Raw genomic sequence first — 19,043 nt, 5'->3', positions numbered from 1 at the left:
GCAACTCCAAAAGTGAACTTCGCCGGACTGAAGAAAGACAATGAATTTCCTCTTCTTCCTATTTGCTTTTCTTCTTCTTCTTCCGCCAGCACCACCATCATCACCACCATTGCAGCCGTCGATCCTCTTCCACCGCCATGGCTGCCACCAATCAAACCCTCTTCGCAGCAGCAACATAAGAGGTTTTTTTGATCTGCCATCCAACCCCTCACCCCAGCTATTGTACATCACCACAGTCCCGCCATCATCCACCTCAATCACCCACTGCCAAACATCTCACCGCTGTACACCACCGCAACAAGCCCAGCTCTACCCCGTCCCTATGCATCCCATGTGCATTGTAAATCTGTGGCGAAGCAGAAACGAAATCCCTCAAACCCATCTGAAACGGCAACCTACGTACCACTAGTTTCTCTGATAAATGTAAAAATAACCCACAAAACCATTTTCAAAATTGGTGGAAACCATAATGATGAGATGCATACAGAGTTTGCAATAGAAACAAGAGCCATGAATTTAATCGCTAGTCAAAGAATCCAAAAGTGAAAAAACAATCGAACCAACAAAACCCAATCCAGATTACTCATAATATGGAATCTTGAAGGACAAAAACGAAAGTAGAAAAATCAGGCTTTATTGTTCATCTTTCCAAGCACAAGTGCATGTTGGTGTTTGATTTGTTCAATAAAAAAGAACGAAGAAATGAACTCCAAAATCAAACGGGTTCTGCCAAAATTCCAGGGACGACGCAGGTTGAAGGGCTTGGTGATTGTGACGATGCAGCGCAGGAGGCCACTGTGCTTGCACTTGCAGACCAACGTTAGGGCTCGTCCCAGGTTCTTAGTAAAGTCGGAGAAGATGCAGTGGACAGGGCGCTCGTACAAGGAAGAGGTGGGTCAGTGGGTGAGTGCTTATTTGTCTCTCCCTCCTCTGCTCTCTCTGTCACCCAAATTCCTGAAAAAATCTAACCAAGGGACTTGGGGTGGAGATGAACAGTGACTCTCCTAGCCTTTACCTTTCCAGTCTTTTAGGCCTAGAAGAAGAAGAAACGTAGAGAGGAAGAAGAGGAGATCTGTGTTGAAAGAAGAAAAAAAAATTAGAAAACCAGAAGAAAGACGAAAAAGTATGAGGTTAGCCAATTAAAGGTTTCTTTTCAGCTTTTCTTCCCAGGGTTATTGAAACCCTAAGTAAAGAGAAGCAGCGGCGGCGGCGGCGGTGGTGGTGGCAGTGGTGGTGGCGGTGCTGCCAGCGGAGTTGCAGGGAAGGGGTGGGGTATCTTAGGTTGAAGATGAAGGAAAGGGTAGTATTGTAAATTTAATTCTAATGATTTAGTACAAGGGTAAAATAGTCTTTTTACACCAATAACTAACAGCAGACTAACACCTTTAGTATAGAGGGGGTGATCTGAGTATTTTTAAATTTCAAGGGGTGATCCGAGTTTCGACCCATTTTTAGGGGGTGTTTCGTAAATTTCCCTAAAAAAAAAAGAGAGAGGTGACTGATAGAAAGTTTTTTCGGTCACATGAGTGGGACTAGTGGCTTTATTAAAGCATATGTGGAGAGTAATAACTCTCCACATACAGGGAGAGGTTCTAGACTCCCAATCCTAAGTGCCCAAAGGGGTAAGAGAGCTCTGCCTGGATGCGTAGACCCTGCACCAATGCAAGAGCCAATGAGAGTAGATGGACATTGTTGCGGCGAAATCCGAGCTGATGCTCTCTTGGTTGACCTATCCTGTACAAGAGAACATTCACACGACAAAGAAGTGCTGGCTTGAACCGATTAGGACGCTCCGATGCCTAAGTCAAATATTTGCAACAGATAAAAACTCAAATCCAAAGAATAGAAAGTGAGAGATTGGCAGCGTTCCATATAGTGGTAGGTGCCGTCTCTAGGGAGAGACACATATTGATCCGAGAGTCACAAGGATGTATGTGTGACCTTAACTGGTTCTGTACTCTGGTCAGGTTAACTTACCATACGAGTTAACTTACTTGTTACTCAAGTTTTAGGGTTTATCTGACACGTTTGTCGATCGTGTATGACATGGAGTCGTATGCTAAATGGTAAATGTGTGAGCTGTCCAAGCAAGCTAGGCCGACTCTTGAACTCAGTATCCTGGTCGACTCAGTAATTAGTTTGGAGTGATCTTTTTGGGTTAGTGTTTGATATCCGACCCGAGTGATCGAATATGGAGTAAGATGACTCGCCCAAGACTTATATAGTTCGGTATGGGTCGGATATCTGGTTCGACCATCTTCTTGACTTGCCATGTGTTGTTTAAGGATTGGTTGGACATAACATGGTTCATCAGATATCAACATGGATGAGATTTTTTAATTAATGGGCGTGGGTTGGTAATTTTATACATTCCTATGTACAAGGCCGACGTATGCTTCATTTTCCCTAAGGGTGTCAATTTGAAATCGAAATCGTATACCGAAACTGAAACCACCTGCGTAAAACCGTACCAAATCGTACCGTTGCAAAAACGGTACAGTACGATATGGTCAAATGATATTGACCACGGTATGGTATGGTATTGGTATTGGGTACAATACCATCGGTATGTACAGAAACCGTACCATTATACCAAAATGGTACCAAAACCGTACCGTTTTGGGGGTATACCTGTAAAATATTAAAAAAAAAAATACCTAAAGTCTAAATGGCCAAGACTAACTCCTAAAAAACTAAAACCTAAAAACCCTATTGAAGGAAGTGTGTGCTCCGGCTCTCACCCATCTCAGAACTATGTGCGCATCCTTCTATGGATTGATGTGAAAAACCCCCATTTGTAGAAGAGCAAAGCTTCAGAGATCGAGAGACCTGATTTCAGAGGCATAACCAAATCCATGAATGTGGGGGGAATCGATCTTGCGTGGAGCGCGACATCCGTCCCTTTTCCAGTCATCTTCGTGCTTCTAGGAGTGGTATGCGACCTTGTGTTTCTGCGCGGGGATACCATGGACAGCCCCATGAACCTCAGCAAAACAGATCTATGCATTCAAGGAGGGCATCCAGTGGCTTGCTCTTGGTAGCGTCAATGACTTGGAAGATGGGACTGACCATCCTCTTCTAAGGCCAGTAAACTACCACCAGTCCACCACCCTGCTGCTATCGGCTTGGTACCGCCGCCACCGCATCCTCTATTAGGGTTACCATCTCCCCAGTCAAATGAAGAAGATGGAAGATGCGTGGAATCCACACCACCCGGTCAGATGGAAAGGAAGCCATTTTTACGGTCTTACCCATCACCGGTCCAGATCCATTATTGGTCCACTTGTCCTTGATCCAATTCTTATATGTTGTACCGAATCCATACCATTTTCCATATTATTTTTATACCATACCAAAACCATACCGAAACGGTATGGTATCGGAATTGAAAATTGTATTCTTAAACGGTATGATACGATATCAATATTGGGTATCTATTTTTGGTACCATACCAAAACCGTACCGGTTGACAAGCCTAATTTTCCCTAAGTACTGTCAAGCGGAGCGAAGGCAAAAATACATGATGAGAACATATGGTAAGGTGGCATGACTTATAGGGAGGTATATAGGCTTAACTTTCCTTTGTGCAGCGTTGAGAAAAACTTCATCTATATTTTTATGACACTCTAAAATCTCAATCTTACAACTCGTTTTGAGGTTAGAATCGAATATGCTTACCTCATAAATTATGTAAGCCTCATGCGCCTTAGATCCAATCACTACTCCTCCCCCCCAACCAAAAATAAAAAAAGAAAGTTTTGGTTTTCATTGGTTCTTGATGCATCTCATGCGAGGTGTTCATATTAGATTGTGAGCAATCTACTTTAGATATGAGTACGGGTATCCAAACCTAATGCGAACCAATAAAATTGATCGAAAAAATCCAGATCGAATTGAATTGATCCTTATTGAACTGGTTTTGAATAGATAAATTAATTTGTAGTTGTAAATAAATCATCACTTGTTAGGTTGTTACTTGAACGGAGATGGGAACGCAGCAGAAGAGGATCTCGTACAGGTTTGGTTACAAACTGCACGAACTCGAACGATTTCTTTCACGATCTTCGAATATCTCGAAATGGCTATCTATAAAGAAGAACTCCACACCACAAATCCCTGGGAAGAGATGGAATCCCAAAGAGAACACAAAACACTGAAGAGAGAGGGAGAATTTGGTTTCTCAGATGATCTGATTTTAGGGTCCGACCTGCCCCTTGTGGTCAGCTTGGACCGGGCCTGGCCCGTGTTCTATTTACAGTAACGATATGTCTATTGATCTCCTTGTTCACTATATGAAATTAGTTAGACAATTAAATAAACTATTGGGGGAATTGTCTAGATCTTGTTATAGGGATTCCTACCTACTCAGTCAAACATACAACCAAGGCCTTTTGTACAACTGTCACGTAGTGATTACACTCTGTTAGTTTGTTGTACTTGGGTATTACCCAGCCTTGTATATAAATATCTGTAATGTCTCAGTTATTAAATTAACAAAACCCTTTCTACCTTAGATTGTAAAAAGAATTACAAAAATAGTAGGTACAAATTATGTTTTATCATCGCAAGTTACAACATTGAAAAGATTTACCAAATCTCCATATGAGTAAAAATTGCTAAATGAATAACCTAAAGTACCCCAACTTCTTGCTCTCTTCTTCCTTCTTCGCACTCCCTCCTCCCCCTCCCCCTCCTTGCAACATTGCCTCGCCTTCCTCCTTGCAAATTTGCCTGGAACCACCACCACCACAGTTGCCATCTACCTCTCCCTCCCTCTCCCTCTCTCCTCCACTGCAAACCCGCCCCAACATACACCCATTACTTAATAACCATTTAATCCGTTTGTTTCAGCGTAAAATTTTTCTTACGTGGCAAATTTTACTTCGTAAATGTAGAATTTTACATGTTGAAAATTTTCTAATGTTTGTTTTCATAAAAAAACTAATATTGGAATACTTTTCAACATTTAAAATATTACATCTAAAATTTTTTGAAGTGAAAATTTTCAAGTAAAATTTTTCAGACAAAATTCTACACCGAAACAAACTAAGCCAAAAAAAAGAAAAAAAACCAAACAACTTGGAATAGAACAATTTAAGAAACCACAATCCCTCTCTGAAGAAGGTGCCTTTATTGAAATCCTAGTTTCCATTTGTCAAATTTTAAAGTCAACCGACCCTTCTAAGAGCATCTTTCCGGAGTCAAGGGATTTCTGTTTTTTTGAGTTCAAAATTTCAACCTTCGAAACTAACGGATCGCAATGTTGTGATTAAGTTGTCGAAAATTATGGATTTCACAATCACAACTTCAAAGTCATCATTCAAATCATCAATAAGAGACAACCCCCATTACAGATAAAGAGGAAGACCTATGAACATTAAGCATCAAAATTTCATTAATATGGGCAAAATGAGAAGGGAAACGGTTCATTAAAGACTGTGGGGTTATAGGCGAAGGAGGGGGTGGGTGGCAGTGATGGTGCCGGGCAGATTTGTAGTGAGGAAGGTGGGCGGTGTTCCAGGAAGGGGGTGGAGGGAGCAAAGAGGTGTACCTTTGTTGGTGGAGGAAGAAAAGAAAGAGAATAATGAAGGAGAGAAGGAAGTTGTGGGTATTTTAGGTTATTCATTTAGCTATTTTTACTCATATGGGGATTTTGTAAATCTTTTCAAGATTGGTAAAACATAATTTATACCTACTATTTTTGTAATTCATTTTACAATCTAGTAGATCTAGAAAATTCCCTCTTTTTTGGGGTGTTCTGAATAACTCATGAAACCCAACCCTTTCTTCTTCTTCTTCTTCTTTTTTCTTTTTTCTTCTTTTCTTTTCTTTTTTTTTCTTTTTTTTTTCTTTTTTTTTTCTTTTTTTGATGATCACACAAACCACACACCAATCCCAAAAAATTAACCCAACCCATTTTTATTCTTCTGAGAAGTATTTCTTCTATTTTTCATTTCTTTTCCGTCCTAACAAAACAGTTGGAAAAAATTCTGTTCTTTTCTATCCATGTCTTGACAACCAAACACAAGGTTTATTGCTTCAAGAGCAATGGATGGACAAAAACGGATTACGTGCAGGTCTACACGATCCTCTGTGCTAGATGGGGTTATCTTACACTTAAGAAATGTTGAAGAAGAGTAAGTTTTGTCATTGCCAAAGTTAACCCTTTCTTTGATGTTCAGAACTGGAACTCCTCCGTCCAAATAATAGTTAGGGGCGTTCCCAATATCAAAATCGTTTTAATGGGAATTTTGCAAACGAAGTATATAAAAATGCAGAGGAGGGTAAAGCAATTGCAGAGATTCCTGGCTAATGCACCACCAAAGATGTTTGATGTTTTCCACATGAATCATGACAAGGTTAATAAATAAAACATTCACATTCATAAATTTTGAGTCACTCTTTCATGCCAGGTTACAGTGCATCACACACACTCTCTCTCTCTCTCCCTCTGCATTTGCGTTGTTTTTTCTCTGTTTCTTTTGGATTTGTGTGTTGAGAATGAACTTGAAAGTGGTGCACTCACCTAGACGGAAGGGGAGATCAGGGAGGTTACCATGCGCCCTCTTATTCCCATAATCAGGGTAGTCTTCTTTGCAGAAGGGAACGGCTTCCTGTAGAAAGAGACCCCTCTTCTCTGCTTTCTTGACCAAATCCCATTTGTTGTAGGGTTCTCCTATTTTGTGAGACACGTGAATTTCTCCTTTCTCCTTCAATAGCACCTGAGCATTCTCCAGAAACCCCTTCACCAAATTTTTGTTCAACCTGTTCAACCACCATGATCAAATATTTTGAAGCCTTCTTTACCATTTCACTAAACAGAAAGAAGAAAGGGAGAAGGGGGAGAAAAGATAATTAACTGGATCTGGCAGTAACTATCTTCACGATAGAGGAAACCCACATGAGGGAAGTTGAAAACGATGCGATCGAACCTCTGAGTCCTGAGAAAATAGTGTTGGCTCATCTTGGTTGCATCGATTCCATGCAAGACCAAACAACCCCTCTCTTCTAGCTCTCTCACATTCCCAATTCCATAGCTATACTTTCTGGCCAGATCATCTTCGTTCTCACAATCATCATTTACTCAGTTAAATAAACAAGATTGTAAAGGAAATAAATCAAATCACTAAGAATTTCAAACATCATCAGAGATGGAAGATGGAGATCTACAATATTTTTCAGAATATCCTTTTTGGTGTGGCACTTTACCTTGGGTGTCAAGGGATGTAGCAACCATGTTTGTTGCAGAACTGAAAACCCTAGCCAGAGAAAGAGAGAAGGAGAAGTCTCCTTCTCCTACCAACAAGATTCTGTGGTAGCTTGAGTAATGTTTTATCCATTTTACTATGGGTATAACCCCCTCTTCTTCTTCTTCTTCTTCTTCTTCTTCCTCTTCCTCTTCCTCTTCCACTTCTTCGTCCTCTTCCTCTTCCATGGTGGTCACTGTCTCCATGGGTGTGAAGCCCTTTTTCAAAACTGTGAACTATGCAACAGATTGAAAAAGAAAAAATTAGTATTCGGAAAAGATTGCTTTGCATTACTTAGGAAGAAAGGTCGTCAAAAGAATATGCTTTTTGCTTTATCACTATTGAATAATGATCACTGAACCGACGGTGAGGAGCCAGCCAATGAGATGACGGAGGCTCGGGAGACGATGGATCAGGATCGTCTCTGGGGGAGCCCAGCGTCTGGGCGCGCCTAGGGGGCATCCAGTGGTTGAACTGTATCGCACACATCTTGATGATAAAATTGTGTAATGGCATGCTGGGCTCCCTGAAGGCGAGCTAAATTCCCCGGGAATCATCTCCAAATTTAGCTCGTCTCCGGGAAGAGAAAGAGAACTTTCTCTCTTTGGTTCCCAGATTAGTGATTAAATTAATTTTATTTTAGTAAATGGTGATTAGGAATTAACAACAGCGATGGTTGTGTAATGGCGTATTGAATACGGCACGGATAAAGAAAAAACAAAAAAGGAATACGACGCGGATCGATTGACCGACCATTCACATTTCCGGGTTTGAAAAATAGTATTTGATTGGCTGATTCAGTCCGATCCAGATCGGTTAAACAATCCGATTCTGCATAATCGGATTGGACTGATACCGTAGGAAACTAGTGCAAGGGTTGTTTTTAGTCAATTTCCATTGAATTTAGACCGATTCCAGCGATCCAAATACCGATTCTGGGTTTTTAAATATGGTAATCGAAATGTACAGATTGGAATCAGCCGAAATCGGTGAATCTGTAAATATGATAATTGATAAACAGTTTGAAAGTAATCCTCCCTTGAAACAATCATTCCTTAAATATAATCCAATCCATCATTTCTATGAAGATTTTCTATCAGCTTGAGTTTGATTTGACCTCCGATTACTTATGAGTCCGTCTCCAAATAGATTTTAGGTCTGGACTCTAGAAGACATCTTGAAACTTATTTTTTTCTTCATCATTTTATAATGCATTTATTATGAGAACGCATAGCAAAAACAATCTGAATTTCGCTTTCAACTAATAAACTTCCATATGTTCTATAAAAATTCTTTATATGCCTGACCCGTTCCCTGATTATTTACTATGCTTTGGTTGAAATGCATTATCAGAATAGATAGATTTTGGTTTTTTTGTATTTAGAATGCATTCTCAGTAAAGGTGGATTCTGGGTCTTTATGGGCCCGCATGATAGTACTAATACGTTTCTTTATTTCTCTGTGTTTTTTGTTCATATGAACAAAGAAATAGTAGAAATCTGTTTATTAACATCGATTCATGTTTTTGTTTTTGAGAATGAATTGGGACAAAAATGTAACTACGAAATAGAAAACAAAAGAAGCTCCAAATTGGAACTTCTTTATTTCAAAAATAAAACAGGAAAATAAGGGGTTGGGGTGTTCGACCTATCTCCAGTTTCCACTACTCTCATCTCCGTAAGACTCCACCACCACCGACGCTACCACTACTGCTGCTATTACTAACACCACCATCACCACCTCCTCCACCACCACCAATTTTTTATGTATTAAATGACATTTTAAAAAATTTATCAAAATTGGGAGGGATAAAAACTATTAAACTCGGCTCAACGTATGACAATGCACAACATGTGATAGGGACTCTGTTAGTAAGGCCTTCCGCCCCACACCTAGCTTAGCTCATCTCAGGGCTCAAGTGATTCACCTCAAAATTTCAATAACAGAAATTATTACGTATAACAAACACATTTATGTTTCTTTTCTGGCCCGTAGTATAAATACAAAAAGTTATTTCTAAAAATAGAAACATGGCTCAGAAACTGCTTTAGAATGAGTTTTTAGAATCTATTCAAAGCATGAATACAAAAACAGCCTCAATTTCGCTTTCGACTGATACAGTTCCTCACGTTTCGGAATGGTGAATGCTCAATCCTGGTCAAATTACTCTCCAGTCTTACTTACTTGTTAAGTAATTTTAACTGAAAACCCAAAAACCAGAATGTCAAAATTCATCTTCTGGTTCTTTTCCTATTACATTAACATTAAATTTAATATAATAGTATAATGGAATTTCCCTTTCATAGTTTTGATCTTTTGGGGTAGTTCAGCTTCAACCTCGCTTGACTTGATAAATGCTTTCCGAGTAGTTTCGTAGCAATTGCTTCAATGCGCGTCTTTAGGTCTGAATAAATTGATTATCTTCCCTCAATCTATGAAGTATGATTTTCGTCTTTCACTTCAGTTTTCAATCTTCTTCAGTATCTTAATCTAGATACTCTTTGGTTCTCTTTTCTTGAAATCCAGGTCAGATATTTAAGAACAGTTTCAGTAAAAGCGAGATGAATTCTGGATATTCCAAGTGCTCCTTTTAGGTGATTGTTGTTTGTTTTCTGACGGTGTTGGAGTTTATTGTGAGTTAATCCTTCTCTTATCTACTGTCTCCTATTACAATTTTAGCAGATAAAATTAGTTTCTTTAGCTTTTATTTGATCTTCCTTTGTCTTTCAGTGTGGATTTTATGTTAAAATTGTTAGTGATGAAAGAGAGGAATTTGAAAAAAAGAAATGTCTCATTTTATACCTGTTCTTGATCTTTGAACAACCTCTGTTTGGTTATCCATTAATTGAACATGCCAAATTATGCGTGAAACTAATTTCTGTGTACTGTACATAATTGATGAACATGTTTTTATCATTTAAAGATAAAATTGAGTTTTCTGCTGCTTCAATTGGTTTCAAGAAATTTTGATCCTTATAACTTTGTTGAGTCTTACATATTGTGAGTCTCACCTAATGGATCAACCTGCAGCTTTACTACTGGACAGCTGCTTATCCACATAAACCAGTTAAATTTGTAAAAGATTTCCTGCAATTATGGGAGGGAGACAGTCAACAGCACATTGGAAACCTGATGCTTCATTTAATTATGAACCACCATCAATTCAGACTTCTTCATCCTACCCCTCCTATGCATCCCACATGGAACCAGATATAAGAAGTAGACATCAGAGTAGGTACACGAAGATTGCTGACAACTACAACTCCCTTGAGCAGGTAAGTGGGTATTCTGCATAAATGTTTCCAATTCATTGTACATATGTAGTTTGGTCCATATTTTCACCTTAAATGTCGAGCTCAAAACAGTTTTAAACATCAAAATATTTCTCAAAATAACTTGCTGTATCTCCATTTTATTTCTTGTGGTTGGAGCATGTTGTAGGTTGTTCTACATATCTCAAGAACCAGTGAGGAAATATATATTTATGTATATAATTTTTCCTATGGAATCAGAGGCCTATTCCTAATATATAGTGGCCCCTTACAACTCAGGGTGAAGGGGTACACTAAAAAAGGAGGAAAGAATCCTGGGTTCTGATTGTTCTTGAATGCTTAATTTTGTCTTCAACTGTATTTTATCATCAGCTTGCAGAATTGATAGAAGAGAGGAATAAAAGATTGAATAGGATACATATTTTAGTTGGTGATAATGTTTGTAAGCTTGATTTAGCAAGTTCTAGTTTCTCATAAATTTCTAATTAATTCCTATAGAGCTGTAGTTCTGATGGTTGAGCTTATCTAACAGTTTATCTTTACTGTGAAATAATATTTGTAAATGCTACTCTTTTTCCTTCCATGCTAGGTGACAGAGGCTCTTGCTCAAGCTGGTCTGGAATCTTCCAATCTCATTGTTGGCATTGACTTCACAAAGAGCAACGAATGGACAGGTGCGAGAGCTTTCAACCGTAGAAGCCTACATCATCTGGGAGAGTCTCCAAACCCCTATGAACAGGCAATAAACATCATAGGAAGGACACTTTCAGCTTTTGATGAGGATAACCTCATACCCTGTTTTGGATTTGGAGATGGTTAGTGAAACATGCATGATCCATTCCTACATAACACAGACTCTTTTGCCGGAAAATTATTTGCATCTATGGGAGCTGACATATGGTATTATTGTTTTTACTTCGTTGCAGCATCAACGCATGATCAGGAGGTGTTTAGCTTTTATCCAGATGAGAGGCCATGTAATGGCTTTGAGGAAGCCCTTCTACGATATAGGGAATTAGTTCCACATCTTCGACTAGCTGGTTTGTGTTAACGGGTTTTTTAAAAAGAAAAAAATTTCTTGAATTTTTGTCAGTGTTCAAGTAAAGAGTTCGCTTCTTCTCCCATCTGCCAGGACCAACTTCCTTTGCTCCAATAATAGAAACTGCTGTTGGAATCGTGGAGAATAGTGGCGGTCAATATCATGTTCTTATGATAATTGCTGATGGGCAGGTCAGTTTTTGTTCTTGATGTGCCTTTCACCACATTATTTCATTTTTGTATTATCTTCAAATTTGCAGGACAAAGTAGAAAGGTTCAAATAGTTTCTTCCTCTTTGCTGGCTAATTTGATTTATATTGGAGAACTTAAGAATGTTTGATTTTCTTTGTTCCTGATGGAACTGGCCTATAGTATTTGCTGGGTAGTAAATTTTCAATCTGATTATCGTGACACAATATGGTGTCCGTAGGTAACACGAAGTGCTGACACAGAAAATGGCCAGTTAAGTCGACAAGAGCAGGATACAATTAATGCAATAGTGAACGCAAGGTAGTAAACTCATGTACCATCAATTTGTGATTTTTGCTGTGTAGAATTGTCTAGGATATCTTCCAATACCTTCCAGTGCGTGTTCCTATTTACAGTAAATACCCATTGTCAATTGTCTTGGTTGGTGTCGGTGACGGCCCTTGGGACCTGATGCGGCAGTTTGATGACAATATTCCCTCTCGGGCATTTGATAATTTTCAGGTTTTAAAGCTAATCTGAAAATAATTTGCGATATAAATTGTGCTGGTGATAATTTTCTGAAGTCATTCTATCTTACCTCTGTCATGTGCAGTTTGTAAATTTTACAGAACTCATGTCAAAAAACATTCCCAACTTTAAGAAGGAGGCTGAATTTGCTCTGGCAGCTCTGATGGAAATACCGTCACAGTACAAAGCAACATTGGAGCTCCATCTCCTGGGGTATTAATACCTACCTGTTTTGGGTCTCATGCCTCTACCCTGAACTTATATTCTAGTCAACAATAAAATTCCCTTTTTTGTTTATTTCTTGCAGCTGTCGGAAGGGAACCCAAGGGAGGATTCCTCTCCCTCCCCCTAATTATGGTTCAGTAAATTCCAGTTCGAAGTATTCAAGATCAAACAGCTTTGAGCAGGGTGCTGGATATCACCACGGGACCTCTGCTTCTCCACCTGAATATCCTCCACGCAACAACCAGGTCCGTATAGCCATGAGAAAAAGGTTTCAAATTTGGGCTGTATTGGTTCCTAATTTATATTAGCTTTCATATCAAGTCCAATAATAGGGATATACTGGTTTAGCCACATGTACACCATCCCTGTACCTTATCATGTATCATCCATACAATACCTGACAGCGATCTTCTCTTTTTGTATGATGATCCTAACCAATCCCGATCCAGATTAGAAAGATTCATTGATCCTTAAGAGCTTCCAACCCCAAATAGATAGGATAAGGCTTAGTTCAGTTGAGTTGAGTTGAATTATCCTCCTCCAAAGTGGCAAGTCACAACCTGACAGGCCTATTGATGCATTTAGGCCGCCAGTAGATCTATAGGCCAGACTTGGTCTTGTGACCAGACAGGTTTGGAATCCACTTGCTGTTCAAATCTGATTTTTGGCAGGTCAAATTGGTCCATATGCTTTCCTCTCTGATAAATGTTTACTACAATACCCCCTTACCATGTAGAGAAGAAACTTTACTTTTCCCCCTTCTTATGACCAGGACAGAGTCTGGATACACTAGGACACATTATGTAGGGGTTCTCAGTATTTGGTCTACTCCATGGAAGGGAGATAGCAGTGTTTTGCTTCTTTTTTCTTTTTTTTTTTACCTTTCTCTTTTTCCTGTAATTTGCTGGGTTGGAGGTAGTTCACAGGGTATGATTTCCAGTTGTTTGTTAAAGGGTGTTGAACTATGTAATAGGGCTGTAGCTTGGTGTGATGGTATAAAGCTGGGCTGCCAGCATCAATGCACAAGTTGGACCATTTCTGGTTGTCTCTCCGGGGATCCTGCAAAAGCAGGATGTGCACTGAGTTGCTGCCCTTTAGGGTGTTGAACTGTGTATTACAAAAATTTAATTTTTTTTTTCTTTTTCTTTATAGGAAGTTACTTCTCACAGCCTATAGTGTCTCAAAAAGTTACTGTGTCAGGGAAGAGGAAATATAAAAGAAGTTGTACCAATGAAAACCGACCATCCTTGTCTTGAGACTAATCCAAGCCCCCAAGCAAGGATTATTTTTGTTCCTCTCTCTTTTTGGTGCAATGAGCCTTGAACCCTCCACTCAAAACATGCTACAGATTACTTTATACCCACAAAACCTGCAAAATAAAGAGGGAAATGTATGGAAACAAAGAACACTTAAAAGAAGTTTGTCGGGGTTTTGATTCATGGTGATGGAGGCACTAGATTTAGTTGATGTAGTCCTTGAGAACCTAATAAAAGGGAGAACAGTCTTAGGAAATACAGATTAAATTTTTATATTTTTCGACTGAGGTAGGATCCAGCAGACCCACCTTAGAAGGCTTTCTAGCATGCTAGCTAGAATCACCACAGTAGTTTGGTCAGCTACCAAATTCAGTGGATATGTTGTCTATGTTTTCATCTTTTCATGAATCAGTATTTAGACCAATCTGTTTTCTCCACTTGTTGGTATAATTCTTTGAAAATTGTTTCAAGAAGAAATCAGTTTGGAAATGTCTGAAGAACAGGCACCATTGAAAAATAAGAGGTGGCCTTTATCTGTTGGGCCATAAAGTTGAGATTTGCTGATGGTTTAATACTCCGGAATTGGGATCCGGAATGGTCTTGACCGATTCCGATCAAATCCTGATAGGAATTGGCTTGGATCGGTCTGTAGATTCTTTAGGGCAGTTCCTGTACTACAGTACAAGGATCTGTCTGATCCGGATTGGCCAGAATCAATATCAGCCTCTGCCAATTTCAATCCAGATCGGCAGCCAGATTTGATATGTGGCCTATCCAGGGGTTCCCCCTCCATCCATTTGGTCAGAATGCTAAATCATTAATCTACGTAGCAGAAAAATAGTTGGTGTGTTGGGAATGGTCCAAGTTAAGGTTACAAGGAGCAGCACTAAAGATTTCACTCAAAAATTTTATTGTATGAACCCTGAAATCTTAGACTTTTGTGCATCTCATACCCTGCTCAATCAGAAAACCTAGTGCAATGGATGCTTGATCAAGTGAATCATTTTGGTGCAACTGTAAATTCAGATTTGTAATGACATATAGCAGAAAGTTTGATAGAGATATCTAAAGGAAAATGTACTGTTATGAGTCTCATTCAACATTTAAATTTAAAATCATAACTGGATAGTTTAATCTAACAATTTTTGGGGAGGATGCAATCTTTACCATGTCTGGGAGGATAGAATCTGCAACCCCCCCCCCCCCCTCTTTTCCCAGGGTGATGCATGCATTACATAATTTGGGAACACTTTTAAACATATTCTTGGATGTGTTTATTAAGCAAGGATGCATGTGAAGTGTAGATTATATGAGATAAAATCATGACTGGATAGTTTATTCTAACAATTTTTGGGGAGGATGCAATGTTTACCATGTCTGGGAGGATAGAATCTGCACCCCCCCCCCCCCCTCTTTTTCCCAGGGGTGATGCACGCATTACATAATTTGGTAACACTTATAAACATATTCTTGGATGTGTTTATTAAGCAAGGATGCATGTGAAGTTGAGATTATATGAGATTTAATTAGACTCCGAGGATGATGCCCCTTTGTTGCTTACAGACTTGTCCTGTGTGTTTCTGGGCTGCCAAAGATCTTGCATTTGGATGTGGCCATCAGGTAGGATTATGGAAAGTTCTAATATTTCAAGTGTTATGTTTCTTTTCCTTCTATTTTTAACTAAACAATCTTTTCTTTTTTTGCAGACATGCTATGAATGTGGCAAAGAAATGCCTTTCTGCCCCATTTGCAGCATCCATATAACCACAAGGATAAGGCTATACTAATTAGTGATTTGGGTCCCAACACACGATGTTCTCTTGCATTCCTTTCTTTTAATTGACATTTTAGCTTTATGTTTCTGTAAATAGTATCTTAGAAGATGCTGGTTTTTTTATCATTCCAGATACGTGGTTTGTGTGATCTTAATTCCATAATTGTTATTTGTGATCTTAATTCTATACTTGCCTGAATCCAATATCTCATTGTATATTTTGTAAATACTTTCTGAAGTAAATATACAATTTGTCATATTCTACCACTGCTAGAGAGCAACATAATCCACCATGGCTTCTGCCTTGAACTGTGATGGGTCGTTATGGTAATCTAAAGCTTGGACTGGTCTGCAGAGAGAGAGAGAGAGAAGGAGGGAGTGCTTCTCTTCTAATAAGGAGGTGATAAGAAATAAAGTTTAACGTATGAAGCCATTTTGGGAAGAGAGCAGCGGGAGTAACCAAAGAGAAGGCAAACAAGGTAGCATGGCACTTGCTAGTCCACTACTAATCTCCCTAGGTTCATTCTTTTAATTTCGCTGACACCTTCTTCCATCAGCAGTAATAGCATTTCCCATACTCACTACGGTCATCATATTCAAGTGTGTGTTCAAACATTCAACAAAAAACCCATTTGTATCCCAAAATAAGCTTTCCTGTTAGGAAGGAGATTCTCGAAATTTGCAGTTTCAGCAAGTTTCATCATAAGAACGAATCATTACAGTTGCTGAAAGGAAGTTCAACTACTTTCTAATCTAATAACTGTATGTATACATAGTTCTTGTTCCTCTCTCATTACAGTTGCTAAAATGAAGTTCAACTACTTCCTAATCTAATAACTGTATTTATACATAGTTCTTTTTCATCTCTATTTGTATTACACGTATAATGTAGTAACTCAGACTGGTTTAATAACAGGGTGCCATGAGAACACCCACTTGTGAAACCATTTCACATCACAGAGAACCGAAAAGTCTTAGAAACATAGATACCCACAATAACATTACCCAGGCAGAGAAATATTTAAGATGTAGACCGACACCTGAACTTTTGTCACTGACCGCAACAAGGAACCTGCAGTTACCAACTGAAGGATCAAGAAAAGTAACCATACCAAGCCCATCAAAATCACAACTACGTGCATTCTGCTTTTGCAGTTGATAATAACTGTTGAAAGCATATGAGATGTTCCCTTTAGCTCCAAGTCCATTGCATGATCCTCCATAATTGAGTGTGGTGCAATCTGCAACGCTGCAAGCAAGTTTGAAATGGTTGGCCATGCCTGAAAGATCCTTTGACGGGTTTGCAACACACCACCTAGATGGAAAGTACTGAACATCCTTCGCATTCTTCAATAATCCACCGTCCAAGCCAAGTTTCAGACGATACTTAGCCTGACCATCAAAGGAGAATATGCCCCAGTGCCTCTCAAAGTTCCCAGGAAGTACGCTCTTTGCACCTTCATCAAGAAGGCCGAAGAGATAAACATCCATGGGTGGAACACCTGGTCTGAGAGGGGTTCCTTTGTTACTCAGGACATGATTTATGAGGCCCTGGTTGAATGCCCTTGCAGCAGCGAGATTTGCACTCAGAACTCCATCTGTCGGCCAGCCAATCTCACCAATGACTATGGGCATCTGACCATATCCAATTCTGTTAAGTGCAGCTACTAGTGTGTCGTAATTGCCATCAAAAGCATTAGAATACACATTTTGCCCATCTGTGACAGAGTGAGATGTGCCATCAAAAAAGGCGTAGTCTTGTGGGAAATCCGAGTTTCCATAGAGGCTTAGAAAGGGGTAGATGTTGACAACAAAGGGGGAGCCATTTGAGTTGAGGAAGGAAACAAGTTCAATCATGATTTGGGTCAGTTCAGGGCGGAATGCTCCTTGAGAAGGAAGGGAAGATTCATATGCATCAGCATTGCAAGGGACTACTAGCTTTACAAAGTTTGCTAGATTTGCTTTCACCAATGACTGCTGTAGATTGAGCAGAGCCGGAACAACATTGGATAGAAATTGACCCGAATAGCTGGTGAGGAATGGTTCATTCCCAACTGCGATGTACCTGTGATGACATTGACATTGTAGGCATTAACTGCCACAGGTAAATTTTGAAACTTGGCAGGACTAATTAAACCTAACATGAAATCTATATGAAACATAACCACTAAGCTTAGAAATTGAGGTTCATTCAGCAATATTATGTGTAGAACAACACTTTCCTGTGAGGTTAGAATTTTCAGCCAATCTGTACTTCCAACACTCAATTCTCTTCCATTAAGAATATTTCCTGCAAAATGATTCTGTTTTCTTTTTTTTTTTTTTTTCTGTTTGCGGTGTGTGTTTTTGTTTGGGGGGGGGGGGGGGGATTAACAGAAAATACTAGAATGATTTGTTGTATTTCACAAGGGTTCCATTAGAATTTGACTTATATAATGTCATCACAGTAAGCAATAACAGATCCCTTAGCACACAAAGTACAACATATTATTTTTTACTTCCAAGATAAACATAAAATATGATTGCTGCCTTATGGTTTCAAATTTAGGGCTGGTACAGCTGAAGCACAACCAATGGGTCATTTTAATTGCTAATAGACCCTTTTAAATTCATACTCTGTTATTCAACAATGGATTATATGCATTCATTCTGGGGATGGGTATTGAATTCATTCTGAAATTTGGGAAAGCATTGAATAACCAGTTCATTTTCAGTATTTCTTATGGTTTAGACACAGGAGAATGACTACAACCTCTGGTTTAGGTATGAATACTCAAGAATGTTCTCCATTTGATCATCTAACATGGTAAACAGATTTTTTTTTTTTTTTTTTAAATAGAAATTTATTATAAAACATACCTGATATTAACACCGCCTTTAACTATGTATTTGGAAATATTCTGACGAACCCAGAAATCTGCAACATTCGGTGAAGAACTTAAGATGGACAAGAACTCGTTCGGAATGCCCACCATAACCTCAATCTGAGTTCCCTTGAGAGCAGAAAGAGCATCTGGGTCTGCATCAAAAAGTTTTACTTTGTGTATCTTGTTTTCCTTGAGTAGATCGACGACAATGGACGGAGCTAGCCTGTGAGTAGAGACAGTCCCCCAGTTTACACCAATGGCGGACTCCACTAACACCACCATTAGAGATGAGGTCAAAAGTAGTAGAAAAATCAGAGGAGCTCCGCAAAAGTTGGATTCCGCCATTTCCAGGAGTAATTTGATACAAAAATAAAACTACTTGGCTTGTAGTGGTTTAAAATAACACAAAGGCACACTACTTTAGGGTTTGCAATGGGATTTGGGAGGAAGTGGGAAGGCTTTACTGTACATCTCTGTATAGAAGTTTCTCCTGGGAGATTCGAAGAGATTGGGTGTGTGTAGGTCCTGTGGTAGTGGAGTATTGGCCTTTAAAAAAAGTGTGGGTTTGAGCGTTGGAAGTATATTATGGTAACTGGTTCACAAATGGTAAAGTGAAGAAGCAGCTCTGAGAAATTAAGGGATAATAG

General features: G+C 39.1%; 3 protein-coding genes across 3 annotated transcripts; 1 reads left to right on the top strand and 2 right to left on the bottom strand.

Moving 5' to 3' along the window:
- Window positions 1-6,404: 6,404 nt before the first annotated feature.
- LOC122643688 (heavy metal-associated isoprenylated plant protein 41-like) lies at window positions 6,405-7,451 on the bottom strand. Its single transcript, XM_043837284.1, has 3 exons — window positions 7,210-7,451; window positions 6,861-7,059; window positions 6,405-6,765 (listed from the first exon to the last, which is right to left on the bottom strand). The coding sequence occupies exons 1-3, from the start codon at window positions 7,433-7,435 to the stop codon at window positions 6,405-6,407; spliced, it is 786 nt and encodes a 261-aa protein (XP_043693219.1). The 5' UTR covers window positions 7,436-7,451.
- A 2,834-nt stretch (window positions 7,452-10,285) lies between these two features.
- Window positions 10,286-15,756, top strand: LOC122642176 (E3 ubiquitin-protein ligase RGLG2-like). The gene is made up of 10 exons (XM_043835605.1): window positions 10,286-10,522; window positions 11,109-11,334; window positions 11,446-11,559; window positions 11,652-11,749; window positions 11,988-12,067; window positions 12,163-12,268; window positions 12,360-12,487; window positions 12,582-12,744; window positions 15,319-15,375; window positions 15,462-15,756. Exons 1-10 carry the CDS (start codon window positions 10,343-10,345, stop codon window positions 15,540-15,542), a joined length of 1,233 nt encoding a protein of 410 aa, XP_043691540.1. The 5' UTR covers window positions 10,286-10,342; the 3' UTR covers window positions 15,543-15,756.
- Window positions 15,757-16,331: 575 nt separating this feature from the next.
- On the bottom strand, window positions 16,332-18,746 carry LOC122644130 (glucan endo-1,3-beta-glucosidase 6-like). Its single transcript, XM_043837739.1, has 2 exons — window positions 18,389-18,746; window positions 16,332-17,594 (listed from the first exon to the last, which is right to left on the bottom strand). Exons 1-2 carry the CDS (start codon window positions 18,739-18,741, stop codon window positions 16,484-16,486), a joined length of 1,464 nt encoding a protein of 487 aa, XP_043693674.1. The 5' UTR covers window positions 18,742-18,746; the 3' UTR covers window positions 16,332-16,483.
- Window positions 18,747-19,043: the final 297 nt, after the last annotated feature.

The sequence above is a fragment of the Telopea speciosissima genome, chromosome 10, assembly GCF_018873765.1.
Source record: "Telopea speciosissima isolate NSW1024214 ecotype Mountain lineage chromosome 10, Tspe_v1, whole genome shotgun sequence".
Taxonomy (NCBI): Eukaryota; Viridiplantae; Streptophyta; class Magnoliopsida; order Proteales; family Proteaceae; genus Telopea; species Telopea speciosissima.
The sequence above is the reverse complement of the archived record's forward strand: the minus strand, read 5'-3'. Positions and strand labels throughout refer to the sequence as shown.